This window comes from Pocillopora damicornis, chromosome 3 (genome assembly GCF_964200805.1).
Source record: "Pocillopora damicornis chromosome 3, jaPocDami1.2, whole genome shotgun sequence".
Lineage (NCBI taxonomy): Eukaryota > Metazoa > Cnidaria > Anthozoa > Scleractinia > Pocilloporidae > Pocillopora > Pocillopora damicornis.
Genome location: NC_142672.1, coordinates 14172171 through 14198224, shown reverse-complemented (window position 1 = coordinate 14198224; position 26054 = coordinate 14172171). Strand labels below are relative to the sequence as shown.

Sequence of the window (26054 nt, the reverse complement as noted above, 5' to 3'; positions counted from 1 at the left end):
TTTCTTACACCTGCCTCGCGAGCCGTTCGCGTGCCATACGAAACAACACCGCATAACACGTGATCCATTACACGCTTTAGAGAGCACGTGTAGTTTAGGACGCCGGTTGGAGAGAGAAACTAATGAATCAAGCAAGCGTAAGAAAAATTTTCTATTGTTTTGATTTCGGTCAGGACGATGACTTTGAATTGTCCAGCTATCACATCGGAATATTCGTGGTTCAAGAAATGATATTTGGCCCAGATGACGCTTGCCTCACAGTTGGAAAAGTCGTGGATCACTCTTAGGAGCGAGACAAAGGCCTTTAAGAGTCTAAAACGACGCTATGCTTCGCCCTTTCATCCTCTCGCAGGGAGGCAACTAATTTAACCATGCGGTAACTGATCGTTATTCATAATACGAACGCGAATGATTTCCTTAAGTTGCAAAGAGGTGTTTTCAACGCTCCACTTTTCCCCGCTTCTTTTATTTCAACCGTTGTAACTTCTGTAACAAAAGGTTTATAAATCTTTAAATCACCAAGAATAGGGCACCTGGAGGACTTCAATAAAACCATTTCACGAACAAAGGCTAGGATTGTGCTAAAAAATACGCTTTGTTCGATACCAAAACTAATTTGTTAATGTGACTGATTATGCATGCGTATAATTTGTTGACTTGAAAGGAAGTTTAAAGTCGTTTTATAAATTTCAATTTTAATCATAAATTCACGCCACGTGCCACCTTAGTTTTCTTAGTTTCTCAATCAAGGTTTCAAAGCTACGAATTCGTAATTTTTAATACGGAAAACCAAACATTGTTCTTTCTTGTTTTGTTCCATAAATACCCTTTGTTTGAGTCTATCGAACGTTTCTTTTTTTTCGTTCTTTTTCTCAGGGTAAACTCTTCTGTAACTTGAAATGCGACTTCTTCACAACATCAAGATTCTAGATCTATGAATAAGCTTAAACCTCCTTTCCCCTACTCGCTACATAAATTTTCTGGTTCATTTCGCGATTAAAACAAATCCCTCATCACTGCAGCTGAATCAACCCGTAGCCGAAATTTGCAGCAGACATAATAATTTTTTGTCTCTCTGCAGAAACTTTCACCTACTTGCGAATTGCGAAGAGCTTATAGCCTTTGTTATTCAGTGAACCGCGGGTTTATACACTAAAATTCTCTTGTTATGATAGACTTATCATCAAATTGCACCAAACTGTCGGCTTTGAAAGCGCTTTCCACACGTGGCTGTGTTTGCTTTTAGAGAATCACAATGTCTATCATTGAAAGATCCTGTGTTCTCACCAAATGCTGTTTACTGTCAATGATAACTCTTTTCATCATTTATAAAGAAAGAAACGCGTGTCGGTCGAGTGTTCAAAGCTGTTATTGCTCTGTTTTTATGTACCTTGCCTTAGGGTACAAAAATGCTTCATGAATCATTATAGGTCAACCCTTTTGTCCGATATTGATTGAGCATGGCCCCAGATAGGAAGCGAACGGATGGAACACCGTGTGAGCGTCGAGAAAATTCGTTTGTTTGTTCTTAAAAATTTCAGTTCATTTCCTGCTCAGTAGATTGTTATGTAAATATTTCTATCTCTTTCATCTACTTGCATTTAAGAAAGATTTGGACACAAAAAAATTCCGAAATGGACGGCAACCAAATATTAACTCGCGACCTGAGAAACCAAAACTTGAAAAAAAAAATTGTTTTGATGATGTATAGCCGCAGTCAGTTAAGTTTCGTTCCTTTTTCTCTTTTTTTTTTTTTTTTTTTTTGTCTTTTTGTCTTTTTTCATGAAAACTTAGCTCAGATTTTTTTTAAAAACACATTTTTGAAAACCTGAATGCAAAGTCAAATCCACCTAGGGTAGGCATGACTAGTGTTACGTGTACTTCCGTCACGCTTGTGATGTCACTCAACATTGCGCAAGTGTCCTGAGAAGTGATATGGGTCGATCTCGATTGTTATATTAGAGAGACAGATAGATACATAACCTTTATTAATACACGATAATATCTTAAGCTACAAGCTTGTGTGGTCGTGTGAAGAAAAAAGGAAAATCACACGTTTTGTAAATATAACTTGAATTTGAAAATAGAAAGTGATAGTTGTTGTAACTTCTGAATAAAAAAAAGATCGGTATGTATAAGGCAAGCAGTAGAAGCGGAAAGAAGGTCAGATTTGAATTCCTCAAAGTGGTGAGTAGGCATTTTTCAGATTATTGAGACTCGAGCGTCCGACTGCTTGTTCACAGTAGCAAACAGTGTTCCATAACACAGTGCCGCGATATTCAGTGAGTCTTTCATGTATCCTGTTTGGAACCTGGGTATTGTTAAAAGGCTGAGTCCCTTCAGAGAGTAACCATCTGAGCGACATTTAAAGATGTTTTCAGACAGTGAGTCGGGGAGAGTGGCATTATAGCCTTGTAAAAAAGCTCGAAAATGTCAAATTTATAACGCAAAAAAAAGTGTAGGCCACTAGTCGTATCTAAACACGTCCGATGATGTCATATTCATTTCAAAACCAAACAAGGACAGCTAAAACAATGTTTAAGCAATAATCTTCTTCCGTTTTGGATCGATTACTCGTATGCTCTGAAGGGGAATTTTTCAGGAAGAGGAAAGTTCCTGTTTAGTCAGTTACACCTTAGTGTGGGCGTTCATGGTGCGATCGACGCAAAAGAAACTAATTATGTTACAAGAGCTAAGAGAAATCAGCATCGGACTAAAGCGGAAAAGTCGTTTTCTGCTCATAAAGTGATCTTACTTTCTCACTCGATTAAATGGTCGGGAAATTATTACAAGGAGATAATTAATTGAGAAAAGAATAAGCACCTGATTTTGCTAGAGGAATGTCTTATTTGATGAAATATCATTGGGCCGTGATCGTATAAGTGGTCTCGAGAAAAATCATTGCCAGCAGTGCTTGAGAATATTCTCCTTAGCAACATCATATAGTAATAACTATTACATTCTTGACACTAATAGTGGTAATGTTAAATAAAATAATTCTACGATAGCAACATAACATGATATGATCTTCTATCCAAGATAAAAGAATGACTCCCCTAGTTTTTCCAATTTGGTCTCAATATAACTTCATTATTGTTACGACTGCTTCTTACTCCAAAAGTTTTTTTTCATCATCATTTTTAATAGTATACTCATCGTCATTATCTCTTATCATATCCAAATGTACCGAGGCAGGAAGAGTTGGTTGATGACTCAATTGTTTTGGGATTTTTCCGAGATTTTCCTCGGGGATTTTTTGAGGATTTTGTTTAGCTTCGCGAGCTTTCTGAGCCAGAGGGGTGCTCCCCTTATGTCGTGTTCGCATAAGAATTTTCGACATATTTTAAAGGGATTACCACAGAAACCACAGAAGGTTGATATTGCAGATTATCCTAATTCGAAAAACGCATTAACACTAACCCACAGCGACTTCATGCTTCCAGAACTTATCCACGACAGTTTACATGTATCTGCGACATTCTCGTGGAGAATGGCACACAAAATTTTTTGTGTTGGAAAGATTGTCACATTTTCTCACAAGCTTTATCGCTACGCCCACGAAAATTTTGGTACAGGAACTACATTTGAAATTTATGATCCTTTCAAACAATCAAAACATTACATGTCCATAGAAATGTCTCAGTTGAAATTTGACTGGATTAAGGTCGTTCCCAGAGTCTCACTTCTTCTCCTTCCCCGTCTCTCTCTTTCTTTTTCCCACTACCGGAGGCGGCGAGAAGAGAGAGCCTGGAATATAGGTATGACTTGATGTCCGTCCAACGAGGTTGCCTTTGTTATGTCTATTCATCTTTGAGAATCAACAAGAAACAATTTGTTGACCAGTTGCCACCAGCCTTTTGTCTACCAAATAACAGTATCGTAAAAGACCATATAACCTACCTACGCTGCAGCTTCATTAACAAACCAAGACGAAACAGTTAGTGAAGTGACACAAATTCAGGCGTAGTTGATTAAGTACCCGGCAATGACGACAACTAGGGGTGTTCAATTAAATAAAAGTGACCACGAGGTGATAGCATTGGGCTTGTAAAACAAGACTTTTTTTCCAATGCGTGTGCAGTTGCGTCCAAAGCCATCGCTTCAGGTGCAAAGTTAGTACCGAGGATTCTAACTGGCCGGGTTTACCCCTGATGTAGAATAAGAATACGATGAAATTAAGTACGTGAGATCACAAAACTTAATCGTTGTATTTAGAAGGACGTTGTTCTGAAAAGGTTGTCGGGTTAACCACAACACCATGCAAGAAAACCTGGCCTGTAGAAATATGCATTTTTAATCCCTTTGTAACGGAGCTATGATATAAATATTGCATGAACCTGTTCTTTTCACGGGCAAAACGAGAACAAAAAAGGACATATACCCTATTCACACCAACAAAATATGTCAAGCTAAACCGAGTTTAACTGAATGAAAATCAAAAACAAAGGACTGAAAAACTGAGTTTTCCATAGGTTTCAAGTAGTCATTACGGATAACTTTTATTTTTGAATTCGACAAACATCTGTAAACTATTTTGCACCGTGTCTAACAAAACAGCTTTCAAACATGTCTGAGCTTTGATGTGAATGGGATAATAGAAAAAAAAAACCTAGCTTTTTTTTTATCAACTTAGAGATGCCTCTTGGTGACTTGTCCTATAGATAAATAATCAGTTCTTTTCTTATACTACAGTTGATTTTTTTTTCTGCTGTTTTGAACTTTTGCTTGCATAGAGTTTTATTCGACATCATCAGTATTGTTTTTTGTGGTACCAGTTGAAACTGTTTGTTAAGCTGCTTTTAATGAAAACCTTATAGTATTTTGTCTTCAGTCCGCGTGCCCATTGTTCTATTTTAGCTGTTCAGTTTTTAACTGTTTTTTTAGTGGCTGGTAGTACTTGTACCTTGATATTTTAATTTTTAAAATAACATTGCAACCGGCACGAGCATCAAATAAAATGAACTGGTGGCGCTCACATAAAAGTTATAAGATAATTTTACATGTTATTACCCAGCTGATGGAATGCAAATCTATCAGTCACCTTAAGTGATCGTTTTTAACTTGTTCATGTAATTTAACTCCAATAAATTAGATTTACAAAGGTTGTTCAAACATATTGCTCTGAACTCTCCTATTCCTTTTGCGAACTCTGAAGCTGCCCCTTCTTCGGTTACATTAGCTGAGCATGAAGAAAAATAAGGCAAGATAAAGAATCGCACTGTAGAGAAAAAGTGATGTATATGAGGGTGCAGCCTCAGGTAGTGCACTTGTGTCTTTGGACAAGACTGTGAACACCCTTAAAAAAGTTAAGCAGATTCGGTACGAAGTGCGAAAGAAATTCTGAAGTTTGAATGGAAAACGGTGTACTTTAGCGTATTTATGATGTAATCTTCAGCAAAAATAAATTTGCAATGATTCGGTTCGAGGAATTAATGTGACGAGATGATTTGGATTATGCAGTTCGTTTGACACAGTCGAATTTGAGTAAGTCTTGAGCCCTCATGGATTTCAACCACGTGCCAAAATTTAGAAATTCATCGCCATTGTTGACAACGAAAACAACATTTACTTGTCCGTTTATCGCGTATAATCAAAATAAACGGGCCGGAAATCTACGACATGCATACCGAACTCTAAAAATAAGTAAACACGCTTGAAGACGCGGCGTTGCAGCTCTAACGCAGCTGGAAAGAAATTGAAAGGACGCTGAATTTTCCGCGTGGGTTCAAGAGCCAATTGCCGCCTGAAGACATCTTTGACACAAGTTTCGCTCTGAATTTTATTTGTTAGATTATACTTCACAGATTGTGGCAGAGGACAATTGTTTAGTATCTTTTAATCGTAATTGATGTTCTGTTTTCACTTACAGCTCATTTACTTAAACTGCTATCTGATCATTTGCAATAAACACAAGGAAAAAGCCAACGAGTCTTTGTAACTAAACGCTCTCCACCATGGGAATTTCATAACCTTTCAATTATTCAGCACCAGTTAACGTATCTTACAGATGCTCACCAGCTGGTCTGCAGGCTTTCTCTGGGTGGATATCTGTGTGGTAATGCACGCTTAATTTGCCCTTGTAATGGATATTGACCCACTGCTTTGCGTGATTGCCCATCCGGCCAAGTATCTTATCTTTTAATTGCTGTAAACGCGTGATTCATTTCGCCTCCAGCGTTTACTACGTAGTTGTTTCTCAGCTCATATGGGATTACATTGAGCTACAAAAGTTTTTTGTGATCAAAAAGGAAAACAAAATACGCCTCTGAGTTAATCATCATTACAGTATAACCATGGTTAAGTGGCAATTAACTTGTGCGGGGCGTAGAGAAAGAGAGAAACTAGAGTCAACCTAAGTGTGACTCATTCTGTTTACTGACTCGTCTGATAAGGAACGACTGCGGCCAACTTCGATGTGGCGACGATAAAGAAATATTTTTCATATTTTAGGAAACCGCAGTTTGCATAATCTCCGCTAGAGAGAGGAGAGAACTGTCAGAGTGTCAAAACCACACCGAGCACTGCGATGTATGATTTTCAGAACGCAGCTTTAACTCAAAATTTAACTATATTTTACTGTGGAAGCATATTTTTTTAAAATTTTTTTTAATGAATCGCTTTATTTAAATGAAAGTGAAAACTTTTGATTAGGATTTTTTCTCTCGTTGAGTCAATTTTATTTCTGTTATTGTGTTTAAAGCACGTTATGTTACAAATTGAGGTTGAGGGTCTTCGATTTCGTCTTATTGAGTCTGTTGCCTTTGCATGGTTCTGCTAGTATTGAAACAACTGAATTTACTTGTTGCGAATAATAAGGAGGGTTTAAAGACGCGCTTGAGATATTAGCAGCATGCTGCGCGCACGTGGCTGTGTGCAACCAGCCGAAGTAAATCTGTTAAAAAATGAATCAAAGCTGCAATTGTTACGCAGTCAAAGGAACAATATCACGGTTTGTTGTATTGTATTTGCACGCTTTTTTATAGTTTACATAACGCTGGCAATCCGTGGAAACGCTCGCTTGTCTTTCGGTTAACTTACATCATTAAAAGTGTACTAATACGGTTGTTATTGTAAAGGAGAATATTCAACTGTAGTAAGCGGTTCTCTCTTTTTATTTCAAATACAAATTTTTAGCTACTTCAGACCGCGGGTTTTCGAGAGGTGGATAACGCCATCCACTGGGTAAATCTCTATTCGTTGGATATTGCAACACGTTTTGTTAACACTTACCCGCCCTTATAACAACCGTACACTGTGTTCTTTTCCGTTTTCTGCCTTTTTTTCTGTCTTCTTGACATTGGGTAGATGTTAGAATTCTCCCAGAGGTATTTACATCCTCTTTAATTTTGAGTAACGATAAGCCAGATTCACAGTAACAATCCCTGCTCGTCCTTTCAATCGACATCAACATTTTCTGCTAAACGCAACAGCCAAGAATAACTTTAAAGATACAAAATATCGTAAATCCAGCCTCTTAAGAGTATTCATAAACTTATTTAGTTGAATTTAGTGCAAGTGAAATTGTTTGATAGTTTGTTTAGTTGTTTAACGCTAATTAATTCGTTCATAACTTTCCACTGTATCTTGCTCACTTTCCGCGAACTGTTCGAGAAAAATCTTAAGTTTGGAATTAGTTGCTAAATTGGCGAAAAAAAAAACCCTTCAGCAGCTGTATCGCTCAAGCGTTTTTAATATAACACAAACAGTTATTCAGCTAAAAAATGTCAGAAAATGTCAAAATGTCAAAAAATGGCGGGAACGAATGAATAATAACTTAACCATCAGGGCTCGGTTGTTCAAAGGGTGCATAGCACTATCCCACAGGTCAATCGCTACCTAGCAGATAAGAGTTGACAAAACGTGCTGGGTTGTCTACTGGATAGCGATTTATCGAGAGGATAGCGCTATCCACTCCTCAAACAAACGGAGATAGGCGAATTAGATCGAACTGGTTTAATCCATCTATCTGCGTTAAGTGCTTTTCTTTGTAATAGTACGAATTGCTTTTAAACATGGATAACTAACGTCTCTTTTTTCGTTATTAATGAATTTTCAACTACAGGTGTATTTTCATCGACAATTGCAAGCCTTTAGCCGTACAGGCCGTTGCCTCTGTTCCACACAGATCTTTCGCAGACGGGAGATGGCACAAGTTTAACATGTTCATCACTAATAACGTGGAGAACAGCAACATGCATTGTAAAGTGGATGGGTTAGTATCACAAAAAGCCAAATCCCAAGAGCGTTTAGTTAGTAAAGTTCAGCAAATATTATATCTTGGAGGTCGCCCTGACACGAAAAAGCAACAGGAACTGAATGGAAGCTTCACTTCTCTAACAAAAGCGGCAAATTTCTCTGGATGCGTCGCAGATCTTGAAGTAAGCTTTCACAGTTCAGGCATTCCAGAGCGTTCGAATATGCCACACATAAAACAGTTTGGAGATGTTTCAACTCTTTGTACAGCGGCAAAGGAAAACATTGCGTCATTTTCTGATAAAAATTCCAAGGTATTGCTCACGATGAAAGATAACATTAAGTTAAACACATCTTTCGAATTTCAAGTCCGAACCAGCCAGTCAAGAGCATTTGTTGGAAAGATATTGAATAAGATTTTCACGGCCTTGTTTTTCCTGGAAATGGGTCGCATGAAAGTTTCTGTAAGACTCGAAGCTACTGAAGGCCATAAAGGCGATTCCTTTCATCTGACCTCTGGAGGAACTTCACTTTTTGATAACTATTGGCATAAAGTGAATTTTTATTTTGCTAAGGGGACTGGCGCTTATTTATTCATTGACGACGCTTTAAGAGGGCACTACGAGTTTAGAACGACGATGTCGAACAAAGACTTTCAAAATGGGCGCGAATCGTCTCACTTTACAATACGTTTTGGACGCAGCGCTCGTAAATATCCCTGCTTTATAGGTTGTTTGCGTGATGTCTTTGTAAACAGTCATAGCATAAATTTTACTCAGTTCAATTCCAAGGGAATTTCTGTAGGGGAGTGCACATATTCCTTCAAACGCGATTGGTCAAAATTGGAAAAAGACATGACTAAGAATAAAACTGCCACATGGCCTACGAAAGATCCTTTTTCTGTGAGCACATACTTATATGGAGAAGCTCCTGAAACAACCATGGAGTCTACTGTTTCCTTAACGCTAGGATCGAACGCATCAGGAGGAACATTCACGGAGCTGACCCCTCAGGCAAAACAACGTTTTCAAAATGACTCAAGTTTTGATCAAACTTATCCAATTGTCGTAGCACTTGCAGTTGGCTTGTTAGTTATAATTATTGTAATAACATACATTCTCGGAGTTGGTCTAAAGCCAAGGATCCAGAAATGTTTCAAACGGACTACCACCAAGGATAAAGGTGAAACAGAGAAGAGCTCCATGAGACAAGCTGAAGATGAAGATAAACACCTCTCAAATCTATCCGGCGAACCCGGTCGTGATAAAGAGAGTCTCGCCCAATATAACTCTCATGCTCTTACATCAAAGAGATTCAGTGGGATGAGGACGCACGAAAACCTCAGATCAGGAAGAGGACTCGATGAAATATCAATCAAAGTATGGGAAGAGCGCTATTTGAACAATGCTGCTTGCACAACCGTAGATTCGAATTTCCTCACAATACCAAAAAGCTACTATACCCAGGTACCGACTACAAAATCTCAAGAAAAACTGTCCATAAACTTTGATATCATTGGACAAACGATTAACAATACTCCGCGCCTAAATGACTCTGTCACTTTACGCAACCTTGACCATGGTGTCCTCGAGCATACATCTGACTCGATGGGGGAGTGTAATGGAGGAATAGGAACTATGACTAATTCCAACCCACCGCAGAGCCCTAAACATTTTAATAAAGCTTATTCAGGCCACAGCACGTTGCCAAAGCCTAAGAAAATGCCAAGTCTGTCATGGGCGTACGGAAGACGTTTCATCCGAAATGAATCATCAGATACCGACTGTAGTGATGTGGATAAAGTAACGAGAACACGGCCGCGCAATCTCTCGACGGAGAATGAAAAAGTAATGAAGCCTCGGCAGCTGAAGTTTTTAGAATCCAGCGAGGATGAAATGGAAAGGAGAAGAATTTCCATTGGAAACCGTAGGTATGGGCGGATTCGAAAGCTTCAGACCTTCTCTGAAGAAACGTCATTCAAGCTGTATTCACTTAAGGAAGAAGAAAAGGAAGTTGATTTAGACCAGCGAAAGCCTTTCACCGCAAACGGACTTAAAGTTTACTTAAGGGATCGGAGTGGAACTGCATGTTTTGTCGAAACCTCCGAGCATTGCGACGACCCTGTCAGCAGCATTGGTGTCCAGGCGAGAGCTCTTGATGGTTATACGAGCAGTTGCCCTGAGAGCATTAACTGCCTCTCAGAAAAAGAAGACAGCCACAGAAACTTACGTTACTCAAAGCGTCTCACAACACATTATTTTTGACTTGGTTTGGCGACTGCATTTAGTTTAACTAAATTCACCTTTTTGTCATTTAACGATGAAAAATTTCCATCTTGTATGAACAGCATATATGAACTAAATTAAAAACTCAGCTATCTTTAATGTCTGCAGCAAAAGGAGTTCAAAGAGTCATTGGAGAGGAAACTCACTTGTTTGCCAGAGCAACTCGTATCTATCGAGACCTGTATCAAAGTCACCCCTGCTCGAGCACCAAATCCCTCAATCTTTTATCATTAGTAGCAATACCAGTCAGATCGAAATAATGCCCCAGTTATAGGCCACGACAGCTTCCTCTTCTTCCTCTCACCCTTTGCCACTTAACTCTTATTGAAGATTGACTGTATTTACTGTGCGCGTGGAAATTACAACCAGAGCAACAGCTAGAACTATAGAGAATGTATAAAAATGCTAACTGTTTTTTTATTATTATTATTATTATTATTATTTGAATTGAAGCTGACTTAATACTAGTTACATCATTTAGATAGTACTGTTCCATTCATTTTTAGTGCGTTTACGCGATTATTTCGTACATGCGCATAAGACCTCCTAAGCTTTGTGCGACTCCCTCATTAGGAGCTGCTGCCACAACAACCTTTTTGGGTTGATTCTCTTGTCCTCTGATACGGCTCTACGGAGGATTTCTTGAAAAAAAGAAAAAATACCACAATTTTAGTTGAAAATGGTTATTTCAACCAAAAAAACCTCGTTCTTTCGTACTAGGGATTCGACCTTTTAAAGGAGCGTAGAAAATTACTCGAGAGTTCTCATAAGTCCGAGGAAATGCCAATTTGCGTTGAAAATCCACATTGAACTGTTAGTTAGGTCTCGTACATTTTAAAATACTCAAAGAAGAACCCACTATACGGAAAATGCACCTCTCCGGTTTACCTAAGTTCTGTCCCTAATCTTGGTCATGCCCTTCAGACGATGCAGGATGACGCAACAAGACATTTCTGCTTCAGTATTTCAATCATAAAAATTCAGAAAAATTACTATTACTATAAAACCACAGAGGAGATTAGAAAAAGAAAGATAATAAGTTTTGAGCTCGATAAAGAGATGGAGAAAGATGTTTTTCGTCTTGTCACGAGCGTTGGACAAAAAATAAATTCTGAGTCCCTATGAGGAATCGAACCTCCGCAAAGATTCTCCTTTATTTCAACTGTGACATAAATGTACAAAGAATCAAGGACTTTCAATTCATACCAATCACCCAAATATTCTAAATTGTTTATCAGCCGGTTTTCGGCAAAACAAGCAGAGAAAATTCACGTTGATGATTTTGGCACCGCTTGGGTCTCAGAAATGCCTCGGGTTTAGGCAATCAGATGTCATCACAGAAAGCAAAACTGGCCAGCCGACAAGATCCACCTTGTTTGGCTTTTAGAATTTAGTAGTTACAATTAGCGAGGTGGCCCAGCTCAGAAAGAGTCGTACTGAAATAATAAAATGACACGAGTCTGTTCTATCAAGGATAGCTAACAAAAAAAAAAAATGTCGCATGCTACCATAACTCTCTATTTATACTTTCAATTAGTTTCTCAAGCTTTTAAATAAAAAAAGGACGCTTTTCGTTAATTTCAGGAGCTACAAGACGGCTTACCGGGCGTTTTGATATTGAAGTCTAGCCAAAATATTCGAAGTCTTCTTAGTAAGCTTTATGTTCATATTTCCGTGACAAAGTTATTTGCTTTTCTTAAATCGCATGCGTAGAGATTAAAACAAAAATTTAAGCTTTACAGGGTTCACGCCGTCCTATAAACTAAAGTAATAACATAAAAATAAATTTTCTTGGCGCACGCAGGGGTTTATGGTGTGTTTAGTCGTCCTGGCTTATAAAAAAAAAGGACAAAAGAAGAAATCGCATGTAAGGAAGTAACACAAGGTGATGAGGCCATTAACAGAAATTAAGCTAGCCTCGAAATGTTTATCTGTTTACTTTATTGTTACTAAGGGAGTTTCAGCCAAATTGGAGCCGTTGCAATTGTTTTCATTTCATGAATTCACATGATATGAAATAATATTTTCAATTTTCAATTGATCCTCATGTTATAAAAGATTTATAAAAGACTTACAGACTGGTTTCGTACTGAGAACTCTTAGGAGGTGTGTAAATCATAGGAAAACAAACTTGGTCGCTTTGTGAAGATAGGAAAGCTAACAAACACACAACATGCAAAATCAGGTCAAAGCAAATGCAGCTGTATCCGTTTCCAGATAAGCTTAAATGATTCGTCTCGGCTATAAAATTAGCAGTACGCATTTGCATTTATTCGCAGCATACATTTCTGGCACCTTAAATTAGAAGATAGCCTCGCGGCCGATTAGGGAGACGATGAATTTGTAATTTGTCGCATAATTTGAACACGAGTTTGCCAAAAAATTGAGCATCTAGGAAATACTTTCTCAATTTTAAGTCTGTAAGATTTTGCAGAATGAAAATAAGCAAGACTCTGATAGAAATGAAGGCATACAGTCGAAGAAAATTAGAGAAATTTTCGCTCTTTATGCATATTGAGTTGTATTGAAAGTAAGACTTTTATTGCCTCGAGATATTTGACCACAACTAATGTTCCTGTCAAAGTGAACAGGATTTTATTTACTATTTTGTATCAAATCTTTCCTCTGAAATAAGAATATCTGGCTCTAATTGTTTTAACTCACCTACATAGTGGTATCTTTGGCTAGAATTAATTTTCAGGCCAGTTTTTTCCCCTGACTTTGTTTGATCCGACATTCATATTTGCTCTTCCTGCGGTTTTCAGCTGTCTAGGAGGTTTTATATTTACATAGAGCATCGCGCTCGAATTGACCGAGTTTGTTTCCTCAAGTTTCTTTAGCCGGATGACAAGTAATTCCAGTTTTTCTTCTAACTTCTTGTTCGCCTCCAACAGTTCGTCGTTGTTGTCTTCGATGTCTTTCGTTATCTTTAGTACGTGAACAAGCACGAGGCCAATAACGGTCGTGTAAACAACGACAAGAATAAATGAGCAGAGGAAAAAGAGTGTGGACTTATCCCTTAGCTTGTTTGTCTGCTGGTAGCGAATGTAACCAGGCATGATCGATGAAGAGCCAATGCCAGTGTTTACTTGGTTAGATTGTGCGATGTGGCGAGAGAAGAACTACAAGCGAACGAGATATTTTCCTTGACTATCAATATTTTGTCACCATATTGCGGTTGTCATCAGTCCAATCTCGAGACAGGATATAACATGATTATTTGAATTTATGATAGGATGTCACAAGGTGATGCTAATTATGATGTCATAACCCGCGAACTTACCCAATTAGGTAAACAAAGTATCGTGCCCGATATTCGTTGTCTGCCGACCATGTTACGAAAAAGAAGAGGAGTTCTGGGTAAAAGGCATTCGCAATAGAAGCAACATGCATTACGAAACAGACAAGGGGCAACAGGCAACTAATAATATTTAAGATGACAACAAGCAAGTCAGCAATGTTTAACGCGAAAGGAGTGTCTAAAAGGAAAACGGAAATTGCTCTAGTCAACGGATACTATAGTGGGAGCAAAGTTCAAGTCCAATCTCGGGTATTAGACGACATTTTGCAAAAGGCCCATTCAAAACACTATTAACTTTCGGTTTACTTGATGCCCCGTCTGCGAAAAAAATTTCCTCTTACTTAGACTCTTGAACAGGATAGCTATTGTAATCCATGACAACATTTCCTTTTAAGTTTAAAGTTAATTTTTTATGACACGTGAAAAGAATCATATAATTAATTTCCTAGAAGATGATACAAAGTGATAATCTATCGCTTCTTAGTTAACACGGAAGCACATAACACGTAACGCACATGAGTAACTTGCTGTTCTGCTTGATATTAAACTTATACACTTCAAATTTAGGGCAATTACATGAATATTACATGGCCTTATGGGAGGGGGGGCCCTCAGGTAAATTTTATTATGACATAACACCCCCTCCCCTCCACAGACGATAATTAGAAGATGAATGACTCTGTCACTTTACGCAACCTTGACCATGGTGTCCTTGGACATCCATCTGACTCGATGGGGGAGTGTAAGAGTGTCAGATAACAAGCAATACGCTGTGGAAGTAAGGTGAAGTATTTTTTTTGAGAATTTGACGTATTTTTGTGTGGGATTTCCCACACTTTGTCAAGGCCCGCGAAATTTATTTCTTTATTTATTTATTTATTTGTCCACGAGAGAGAAGTGCTTGTCACGTGGTTTCTATTTGCGTTCAGTGAGCCGTGAAGACTGGATTCCAGTCGGCGTTTTTTTCATAGTGTATTGTACGGCGGCCATTTCTCTTCTCATTCGTTGGGTTTTGGAGAACTTATTCGGAATTTCATATTTGTTTCTTGGGGATTTTCGTTTCCAAGGTAAGGATAAGTCATTTCATATTTTCACGGGTTCTTTGCGTGCTTTAACTTTTCAATTTTGTTGTGGGAGCTTCACGATTAAGCTCTCACGAAAGGCGATTACGTTTGTACACCTGGTTTGTGTTCTTTCTTTCATAATCTGAGGCGTTTGTTTCGTTATTTCTTCAGGTGTCTATAACAGAAGATTTTTTCACCTAAGCCAACACGCTGAAACGCGGCTTGTGTTCAGTGCAGGTTGCACAGGAGCTTTTACGTTTTCACAAGCCAACATTTATCGGCTTGGACCTTCGGTGCGGGTTGTGCCAGATTGAAAGGAGTCATTGTACTCTCGCAAGCCAACATTTGTCGGCTTGAATGTATTTGTGCGGGTTGCGCTTCAAAGGGTCTCAGGGTGTCTCAAAGTGTCTCACGAGTGTCTCAAAATGTCTCACGAGTGTCTCAAAGTGTCACAAACTGAAAGAAACTATTGTTTGCCTTGAACTGTCAAGAGTGTTATCTATTGTAATAAACTGAGTTTCTAGTTAGTTGGATTGTTGTTGTTGCTCGCTCAAGCACACAAGTAAATATGGGGATCTCCATTGACCAATTCCGTTCAAGGATTGGATCTCATGAAGATTTACATCCTGATTTAAGTGAAAACTATGACCTCTCTGATGATCTCAACATTCCATCAACATCGCTGAATAATGAACCACTGATATTGAATGAATTACCTGATTTCGATTTTCGTCAAATGGTCCAGACACCCGATAAAGAGCAAAAAGAATTTTTTATCACATTTTACATCAGATTAAAACCTCAGAAATCCCTTTCTACTGCTTCTTCAGTGGAAGGGCTGGTGTTGGCAAATCGCATTTAACAAAAGATTTGTATCAGGCAGTGCTTAAGTATTATAACACTAGAGCTGGTGATGATTTTCATCAGATCAAAGTTATACTATTAGCTCCAACTGGTAAAGCTTAAGGGTAACACTCTTCATAGCACTCTGGCCATTCCTGCCAATCAATCACTGAGAAATTACAAACAGCTTGATTTAAGTAGACTAAACACTTTGAGAAGTCAATTGATTTTTGTTGATGAAATCTCAATGGAAGGAAATGGTATGTTTGCAATACAGCTAAACAATAGGCTTAAAGATATAAAAGGCTGTAGAGAGGATTTTGGAGGTGTGAGCATAATTGCTATTGGTGACTTATTCCAATTAGAATCTGTTATGGATGCTTATATTTTCAAAGACCTCAAAAATGTAGATTTATGCTGTTCTTTCTCCCAGTTTATGGCATAAACACTTTAAAATGTTTGAACTTAATGAAATCATGGGTCAAAGAGACAGCAAATTGTTTGTAGAATTACTTAATAGGTTGCGTAAAGGTAAACACACAGTAGCTGACATTGCAAAACTTAAAGAGAGCTATACAAGAAGACATCAACAACCCAATAGATGCACCTCACTTATTTATACAGAATGCTAAAGTAGATGAATTTAATCAAAGGGCCCATAATGCAGCCACAGGAAACAAATTCACAATAAATGCTCAAGATAGTGTTATTGGAGCTATCTCTCCAGAGCTAAGAAACAAAATACTAAGACAAATACCCAATGATCCAAGAAAAACAAAACAGTTAGCCTCAACCCTTTGTCTTGCTAAGGGTGAAAGAACACACCTTGTCATGAATGTATGAACCGAAGATGGCATGACAAATGGTGCTGGAAATGTTGTTAAACTAGTTCAGTTACATCAACAAACCAAACCATCTGGTATTGTATGGGTACAATTTGACCACTCAGATGTAGGTCAGAAAACAAGGAATGAAAAAAGACATTTGTATGTACAAGGAATTGAACACACATGGACCCCAGTAAACCCTGTGACTACACAGTTTGCAGTAGGTAGAAACAGTACAGCACAAGTTGTTAGAAAACAATTTCCACTGCGTCCCGCAGCATCAAAAACAATTCACAGGTCACAAGGTGATACTGACAGTAGAATTGTTGTTGATTTTAGTACCAGAAATACTATTCCACACATACATTATGTGGGACTCAGTAGAGTGACTGCTATAGAAGGCCTATATATTTCTGATTTGTGTGAAAGCAAGATTGCTGTTAATCCAGATGGAGAGATTAAGAGCAACTGCAAAACTTAAGCTTTGCATCTCCCCTCTCCATGACATAACATTTTTCCTTCTTAAACTGTGTTATTTTAATGTAAGGTCTCTTCACAAACACATAGAAGATATACGTAAAGACTTAATTTATCTAAGTGCTGATATCAATATTTTCACAGAAACAAGATTTAATTCTCAAGATAATAATGACATGTATGACATTGCTGGTTATGTTCTCTTCCGTAATGATAACCTTAATTCCAGCAATGGATCAAGGTCTTATGGTGGTACAGCTGTGTACAGTAAAATCCCATACTTACCTGGATACCCCTATTGTCACAATATACATGGTGTTGAAATAACAGTAATTAAGTTAGCAAGTCTTGAGGATTGGATAATCATAGGGATCTATCACTCCCCAAACGTGCCTGTAAGACAACTTTATGAAGCAATAACTGAAGTATAAATAACATTTCACCAGACAACAATTTCATTACTGGAGACTCTAATATAAATTGGCTTGTTGAAACAGACAGAAGACCTTTGTATAATTTACTAGTGAGGGATAACCATTACAAACAATTCATATCAACTTATACAACTGATAACAACACAGTAATTGATCATATATATACAAATATATCTAGCATTGATATACAAGCAGATGTTTTAGAAACATATTTCACAGATCATAAAGCTGATTGGGCCTCATTTCACGGTGTCCTCTAACAAATTACTTTATCATGATGTACATTGTTTTTAAGTTAAGAGAGCAACAAAAGAAAGCAGTAAATAGTTATGAGCTTAATACCTTTTTTCAGAGGAATTTGTAATGAGAAACTTGCAAAACTATTAATAAGGAAATGCTGCTTATTCATTTGGTACCAGAACAGGCCTTTTAAAATTAAGTTTGAAGTCATCTTTCTAAGAGTTGTCCAGTTTAACAACCATTTACAAAAGACAAAAATAAACTACATAACACACAGTCTTGAAATTTCAAGGCAGCTCCTTTAGCATCTTGGCTAATTTCTAACTGCAACCTTTATTGACAACCCTGTATTAAACAATTATTCCACAGTTAAGTCTGCAACCCCTCCTGAAATACTCCAGGATATCAAAAAAAAAACAACAAGCAAACAAACATATTAGTGAAGTAAGCAAACAACCACATGCGTGACTTTCACGTAATCTAAAATTCGTGATTGCAGCATTCATACGTGTGTAAAGTGCTTGTAACTTATGGGAAACACACGCATGTTACACCCAAAAAACCCGCGTGTAGCAGAAGAGGCCGATTACTCGCAATTTCTCGTAGTTTTGAATTTCCCTTTTGTTTTTCAGAACACCCATATACCTGTACTTTTTTACACCGATGCGATAGAAATTAATTGGAAAAGCATTCCTTGAAATAGGAAGTCGTCCTGTATTTTCAGCGAAAAAGATCGACAAGTGATCAAAACAACACCGGCCAGATTATAGTCACGTGCTCGGCAACGACTTATTGAAAGCGATCATCTTTCATGCTTACCATCAAAACAGTCACGTTTGCATAGAAGAATAACAAAACGAAACGATTACAACGGAAAGACCCAAATTGGCGTAGAAAGAAATAATGCTGCAAATTACCATTTTTTTTTATGTCATGGGTACATGTTTCCTTGGGAATTTCTGTGTCAACAGCTTGCTGTCACTCACAAAGTCTTCGTGATTCTTGCTGGTCCTCGTTATGTTTAACGCATGGACGATTCGAAGACCCTTCAAATTTGGTTTTTAAGTTGATCATGGCACTAATCTGAAACATTTGAAGTCCACTTCAAAATAGTAAATGTCGAAACAGGCGTGTAAAGACAATAAATATCGCAACGATCAGTGCAATCATAGTAGCGCCAGGACTTTGGACTTACTTCTTCAGAAGGATAGATCTCGAGTTCGAAGCCGACTAATTACGACTAATTACGAAGAGTCCACGCTAATTTGCATATCGCAGAGCGCCCACAAGAACTCGTTTCTAAGCTATCGTGTATCCACGAGTTAAACAGTAGAAGCAGAAATTTTTTCAATGATTGTTACGAAAATATTTACTGCTCCAAGTGTTTCCAGTATTGCCGTATAAACAAATAAATAGCCTAAGCCACCAAGAGGTAATTTATTTGTTGAAGACGATTACCAAACGTTCAAAAACACGCCAAAAAGCTTCCAGGGAGGGAGGGAAAGGCATATTGCTTGATAAAAGTATAAGTTAATACCCCAGATCTCTCCTGTGAATCTGTATTTGTTCAAATAATTCCCGCACAAAAATTACTATTCAGGCTGTTGATTCCAGGCCTAATATCACCCATGTAGTACAGTTGACTCACGGTGAGCGACAGGTTTGCTTCCGCTAAAAAACCCCTTGCAAACACTTTGTCAATGAAATCCTACACAAGTACGCATTGCGGACCTATTTTTTTATTCCTTGGAGCGGTCGTAAATATTCCCATACAAACTCTTATAATTCCGCCATGACCGTTATTACGCAAGATGATCATCTCACAGCTGGAGCTTGGGCCGCCTGTGGGCCAAGTAACACTCAATTATTCAGGCTTCAACCTCAATTCTCTTAAAACAGTTCAATTCTACCTCTGAATCCTCAAGCTTGCCATACGTAAACTGTAAAGCACTTTCTAGTTGTATAAGCTCCTAAAGCGATTGTTGAATTGAAGCAAATTGGTCTCAGTAGCAGGTCTTCGAAGTTTTGTGTCCCTCCTTTGAAAACAATTTTTTTCGTACAAGGGTTCAATTTGCTGTGCTTCACTATGTGTTTCTCATTACAAACGAGCCTATAGACGCAACAAAAAATTATAATTTCAGGAAATTTAACAAGCGTAGGGGGTTTTTGAAACATCTTGAATTTGACAAAAAAATTAAGCACGTATACGACGATGCATGAAGCAATGCCATGGTATGTTAGTCTTTATATCTCTGTGCGTTTGACACTGTTGAAATACTACCATGATTTCATTCGTGGAAATAAAAGTTTATGTAACTCGAACTCATAACCGTATATCAATAATTTAGCAAATGCATTGGAGAAGGTTGTCATTTCGGAGCAAAGAGGTATTTCGCCGCTATCGATCAAAAGTATTAGTCAAAGTTTACGTACAGGGTATAGCTGTTCAAATCCCCCAAACGATGATTAATCATAACAGCAGCTTTTGATATAAAGCCTCCTATTTCAAGCTACAAGCCATTTATATTAAGTTATTCTTTTCGCAGTGACACGCGAGTCATTTGTAGTAAATAATACATTAACTCGTTCAAAATTATAAAAACAAAGCTGATCTTCATTGTTTGTGGCTGGAACGTTTTCAACTGTAGAGCTAACAGAAGCAAGGAAAGAAATGTTTGTTGTTTTTAGTAACCTTTTATGCCTCCGTGTATTTTCGATAATTCTTGTTGATGCCACCAGAGAGATAAAGATCAGTTCTCAATCTACGCTTCGATTTGTTAATTTTGTGGAGTACCCTTCCCATTATCTTGATACAACGAAACGAATTCAGGCATCCAATGTTGGGAAAGACTTGGACTGTTCCATGAAGTGCTTTAATACACCGTCCTGTACTTCCTTAAATATGGCTTCTGCAGAAGACGAGGACAACACACTTTGGTGCGAGCTGCTATTTGATGACATCTTTAACAACTCCCAAAATTTGAAACAAAACTCGACCTCTCGTCATGTGACAAAATGGGTGAGTTGGTTCTCTGTTCTTTGCTTCATAACTATTTTCTGCGCAGGTGTGATTCAGTCAAATTCTTTGAATCATAAAATCCGGCCATTGCAGAAGGTAAGATTCGAGGCACTTCTTCTCGTCATGGTAATTCATCTTCAAATTTGATTAAGCTTGTGAGTTCGAGAAGTTACCGCAACTTCGTAACCGCATTTTTTTTCTAGGCTATACCAGTTTCTGGTCAGAGCATTTACATTTAACTCTGCAAGTAGGAAGTTGGTATGATAATTGCAAATGATCAGACAGAGACGATATCTGGACCAATTTTGAAATTTAATTTTGGCCAAAATTCTTTGTTTGCAATTCCTATGTTTAGTTTTACTCTTTCAATGGCGTCTTTTAATCTTTTTGCATAGTTACGTAACAGTAGTCGGCGCACGAATAATTCAATATAAAATCTGTTCGATTTAAAAATTCCAAACAAAAGACAAAAGTAGGATTAGCTACTTGTGTTGCATAAAAGGAAAAAAGGTGGGTGAGTTGGACGAAATTCAGAAAGAAGCTGGGAAGAAACAATACCTAGTTATAGCGACGTGTCAAATTTGTAAGGATCTTAAAGAAGTTTTCAGTGATCTGTTTTGTAGAGTGACACCATTAGTGATATTCGATTTGGCAGTTCCTGTAAGAGGTAAATACATTTTCTTGTGCTCTCCTTTTCAACTTCTTTTTCATAACTCGATGGCGTAGTAAAAGCCGCCTTGGAAAATTTGAACTTGTAAGATTTTCTTCTTCTCTCTCCTTTTTTTTTTCTTTTCGAACAGCTGCGTGTCATTAACTTTTACTTGTTCAGAAACCGACGGGGTAACTGGACGTCTAAAACACCAGATGAAGTTTTTGTTTCAATAATGGGTATCGGCCCACGGTTATTCATTGAAGCAACTAACAAAGCCAGCAGATAAATAACTCCAATCCTGCAATGGACAAACTTTGATATTTTAGCATTGCTCGCCTTTTTTTTTTAAATATGAGCTGAAGAGATGTATAACAAAAACCACAAAGACTGCAGGCTCAATCTCCAAATTAAAAGTCCCTTTAGCCATAGTCTGACTTCTCGTTAGCGGCCAGCTGGGTAAGCAACGTTTAGGTTTTACTTTCGGTGTGGTCGAGTAACAGGGACACCAAGGTACCATTGTACTTCATCTACTAGTGAAATTATCTCTCCTCTTCCACTAGCGATCCCTTATGATCGGATTTAGGTTGATTTACTCTTGGTATTTTTTTCATTTTAGTCTCCTTGTATAAATGCACCATGTCAGAACGGAGGCTCTTGTGTTCCGAACTACAATGACGACTCATACAGATGCCTTTGCAGAATTGGATTTGATGGGGATAATTGTCAAATTGGTAAGAGACTCCAAAATATTTTTATTAAAAGTGTTCCTCTACAGGCGTTACTCGGACAAATGGCGCAAGTGATGCTTTTTCTTTTCTTTATAAATATTAGAGACTATTATTCAAACTGATTCTAAGGAATGAAATGCACTATTGGTCATTAAAAGTATATACTTCTCATTACAAATGTTATCAAAATAAGAGTCAAAATGCCCGTCCTTCCATTAGCCACAACCCACAGACAACACAAAGCAATTTTCTCTTCCTTTTCCATTGCTAAGCTCACTTGAACAATAAGATGCGCCCCCCCCCCCTCCCCTCAGGGGCACCTTTTATGAAATTAAATTTTTAGCCCACAAATAACTGTCTTAGAGGATATTTCGTGGTGAATTTTTGACTAAAGCTTTTGGAGTTAAACAGTGGAAAATGGTCGCAGTAACCTAGTTAATCCATAGAATCGATGATTCGATTCTCACAAAAGATTACGAGTTCTTATCACTTTCAGATACTGATGACTGCTCACCAGATTCTTGTTACAACGGTGGAACTTGCGTGGATGGAATTAATGCTTACACTTGTGTATGTGCAAATGGATTTCACTCCGGGAACAATTGTCGTAAGTTGCTTTAATCAATTTTTTGAAATACAAAATTGAACCTTTCATCGTTCAAAATCTTGCGCAGGGGAGATATGAAACAGCATTAATCCTCACAAATCGTACCTGAAGCTACGCTCGCACACAAAACGCGCCATAACTTAGGCTTGCTGTTATTTTCGATAGAACCAATTTCCTGAAGCTTGTCACAAACGCACTGAATGCATTCCCATGATCTTGGTCCATTGCGCACCTGTTTTTTGTTCACATGCGTATGGAGGCCGCCAAACTAGCCATTTCGCAATATTCAACACAAAAAAGCAAAACAGGGAATCGATATAATGCACTGATAATTTTAGGGGACGATGTCAACAATATAAGTTAGCGTCATGGGTACGATATACCAGCGAGGATGTAAGAAGATAGCTTGATCACGTGGACTCAAAATGCTAGAAGTGATGTAAATGAAAATGGGTGGCTAACTGCTTTTGCTTTTTGAGTCATGGCCTCATTGTGATTCTAGAAGTTAAGTTGAACTTTACAATTCGGTACAAGCGAGCATAGGTACCTCTCCTAATATGGAGTCCTATGAATTTTAGGCTGCCGTGTGAACTGGAAGTTGTTCAATAACCACTGCTACAAGTATTTCCAGGACCAGTTAAGGGGGTATTCTGAAGCCAAAGCCCAATGCGAAACATTTGGGGCTTCCTTAGCGACAATACATTCCAAAGAAGAGAACGATTATCTGTGGTCACTGTTCTCCCAAAGTGGTCATAACGTCTGGGTTGGAGGAAACGACGAGGCAGTGGACGGCTCTTGGGTCTGGGAGGACGGGATGGCGTGGGGTGGGTTCACATTGTGGGATTCTGTTGAACCTAACGGAGGATCATCTGAGAATTGTCTTGAAATACAAAGAAAAAATGGCAAATGGAACGACATCCCTTGCACTCTATTACGCTATTACATCTGCAAAAATTGACATATCCATTACCATCGTAATTTCGATACACACGCACACATTTTACTTAACTAATTGAAAATCGTCCAGTGTTGATGTTTCTTTCCAATTGTTCGCTCAAGCCAAAACACTTTGCAAAATAGCCGGGCCATACTAAATCTTTTTCAACACAGTTACTAATTCTCAAGTGGTGGATAAAGTTAGAGAAAGGCCATTACAATGTTTTTTAACCATTATATCGTGTTGCTTTTGTTTGCAGTTGTGTAGTAGGGGTTGTTGTTGTTGTTGTTGTTGTCGGAAGTGATTGACTGTGTAGAAAGCTATACCGTAAGAGATAACTATAGGGGAAGATTGCTAATTTCGAGAAACGTTGGAGGAAACTGCGAGTTTGGCTTAGCTGTGAGCTAAAATATAGACTGTAATGGGCCTAATTAAGTTTATCGAGGATAAGTATTGTGCTACCTTTAGGAGTCGCTCCTTATTATGATTATTACTCGTTGTTTAATAAAGTAGTTGAATTTGTAGGATTACAGTGTTTTTCTGTCGATTACATTAAACCATGACACTTTACTTAGTTGATTATCTCTCTCACACGTTCGTCTTTCTAGAATTTTAATTAGAAAGCAAAATAAGTAACGATTAAGGGAGGGGTCACCAACTCCCCTGTCGATGACTACAGATATTCACCTATTGGCTTCCCCACAAGATTTTGACAACTTTTTAACAAGTCTTTACAATTAGACCAAGGAAGACTCAATTAGGGAGGTTTTTTATTGACCCCAACTCCGTTTCAACCGCTCAAGCCCCTTCAAGCTAGGGCTGAAATGCACCTTCTAGTTTTAAAAGTTCCTGAAGCGAATTGGCAAATTGATCTCGGAATTCGAATGAGCTGGTAATGGAGAAGGAACGAAGAAGTTTTTGGTGTTTCTGGGTTATGACTCATAGAAGGACGGGTATTGCAGCTCTTATTTCGTTAACATTTGTAAAAATGACGCGGTTTACAGCTGCTGGCAGACCTGAAATAAAGGTGTCGTGCTGTAATCGACATATCAACTCAAAATCACTAATCATGCCCAAATTTAGACTTTAGTCGCAAATTGTTTCACATAAATTTGAGACAAAATCTCGACAAGAGAACAACTCCCCTTGCGTTCGGTGACAAACTTACTGAACGCGAACTCTGATCAACAATGCTTCCCAAAGCCCAAAATTGTAACTTTTTATCCTGGCGCCTGAGAATAAAGGCGGGAGTCTATCGTGAGGTCACAACTGCTTATACATGTTTGTCTAGTAGATAAACTTTGATCATCAATAGCCAAACGCACAGACATCTGTAATTGGGTAAGAAATGGTCGCCATGTTGTGACATCGCGTGTTTATCAAATCTGATAACTATTCCGGACTTGTAATGGTGTTACATACTTCTTATTCAAAGAATCTATTGAAAGCTGAGCGAAACGTCTTACGCTCAACCTCGGAAAAAAACTGGAGTTAATAAGAGCCCTATAATAAGAACGAGAATTCACTTTTATTCTATATGCTCACACACACATTATTTTCAATTGTGGATGACATTTTCAAGCATTCATAAGCATTATGGACATTTCTCTTATTTTTCTTATTTTTCTCTAATGACGAGTGGTCCTGGTTGGGAGGTAACGATTGGGCGGTCGAGGGTTTCTGGGTCTGGGAAAACGAGTGGAGTGGGGTGGGTTTGCATTCTTGAATTCTGGTGAAACTAACGAAGGAATTCATAAAGTTTGTATTGTAATGCGTCAGAATGGAAAATGGAACGACTTGCCTTGTTCCTTTGCAGAATATTAAATTTGCAAAAAGTGACATCGTGATTTTTTTTTTTATGCTTAGCAGTTATTCCCATGTATGACGGTCTCGATGGTGTTAACCATTAGCCGTAAAATTGCCAAAAAATTTCTCCGTTAGGCGTAAAAAAAGAAAAAAGTTCAACCGTGAAACTTTTTCTTCTAACCACAAAGGAAGGAAGTTAGCCGTTAGCAGTAATATGGTCATAATTTTAACCTTTAACCTCAAAAGCCATCACCCATTGAGAACCTCATGCATTCCTCATTACAACCGTCCAATGTTAATATTTATTTCCAATTGATTACTCAAGCTAATCACTGTCTAGTAATATCAAGGATACCAACGTTATTTGAACTCAGTGATTCTCAACTATATAAAGCTTAATGAAGCTGAGAAAGGCGTTTCTCATCCTCAGAGGCAGGTAAGAGACTTTTAATAACTCATACTTCGCGATGCGGTTATGCCGCGATGTTAATTTGCTGTAAGATCAAGAATCGTAAGTCAGGTGAGTTTTGGTTGGATTTCCGATTAATTGCCTGGCTTCACGTTCCTGAAAACATTGCCGAGACAAAAAGCTAAATTTTACCTTTAAAACTGGAGTGAGGGAGAAACGTGCGAAACGTAAT

The 26054-nt window shown here is 38.1% G+C and overlaps 1 protein-coding gene and 2 long non-coding RNA genes across 3 annotated transcripts; 2 read left to right on the top strand and 1 right to left on the bottom strand.

The window, feature by feature from the left end:
• Nucleotides 1-10873: 10873 nt before the first annotated feature.
• LOC149048360 (uncharacterized) lies at nt 10874-13696 on the bottom strand. Its single transcript, XR_016185016.1, has 2 exons — nt 13143-13696; nt 10874-11119 (listed from the first exon to the last, which is right to left on the bottom strand). It is a non-coding gene; the product is annotated as an uncharacterized LOC149048360 (long non-coding RNA).
• Nucleotides 13697-14532: 836 nt separating this feature from the next.
• LOC149048359 (uncharacterized) lies at nt 14533-15370 on the top strand. The gene is made up of 2 exons (XR_016185017.1): nt 14533-14846; nt 15015-15370. It is a non-coding gene; the product is annotated as an uncharacterized LOC149048359 (long non-coding RNA).
• A 4874-nt stretch (nt 15371-20244) lies between these two features.
• LOC113678031 (neurocan core protein) lies at nt 20245-24181 on the top strand. The gene is made up of 4 exons (XM_089200515.1): nt 20245-20683; nt 21952-22066; nt 22560-22670; nt 23249-24181. Exons 1-4 carry the CDS (start codon nt 20336-20338, stop codon nt 23626-23628), a joined length of 954 nt encoding a protein of 317 aa, XP_089056641.1. The 5' UTR covers nt 20245-20335; the 3' UTR covers nt 23629-24181.
• The last annotated feature ends 1873 nt before the right edge of the window (nt 24182-26054 follow it).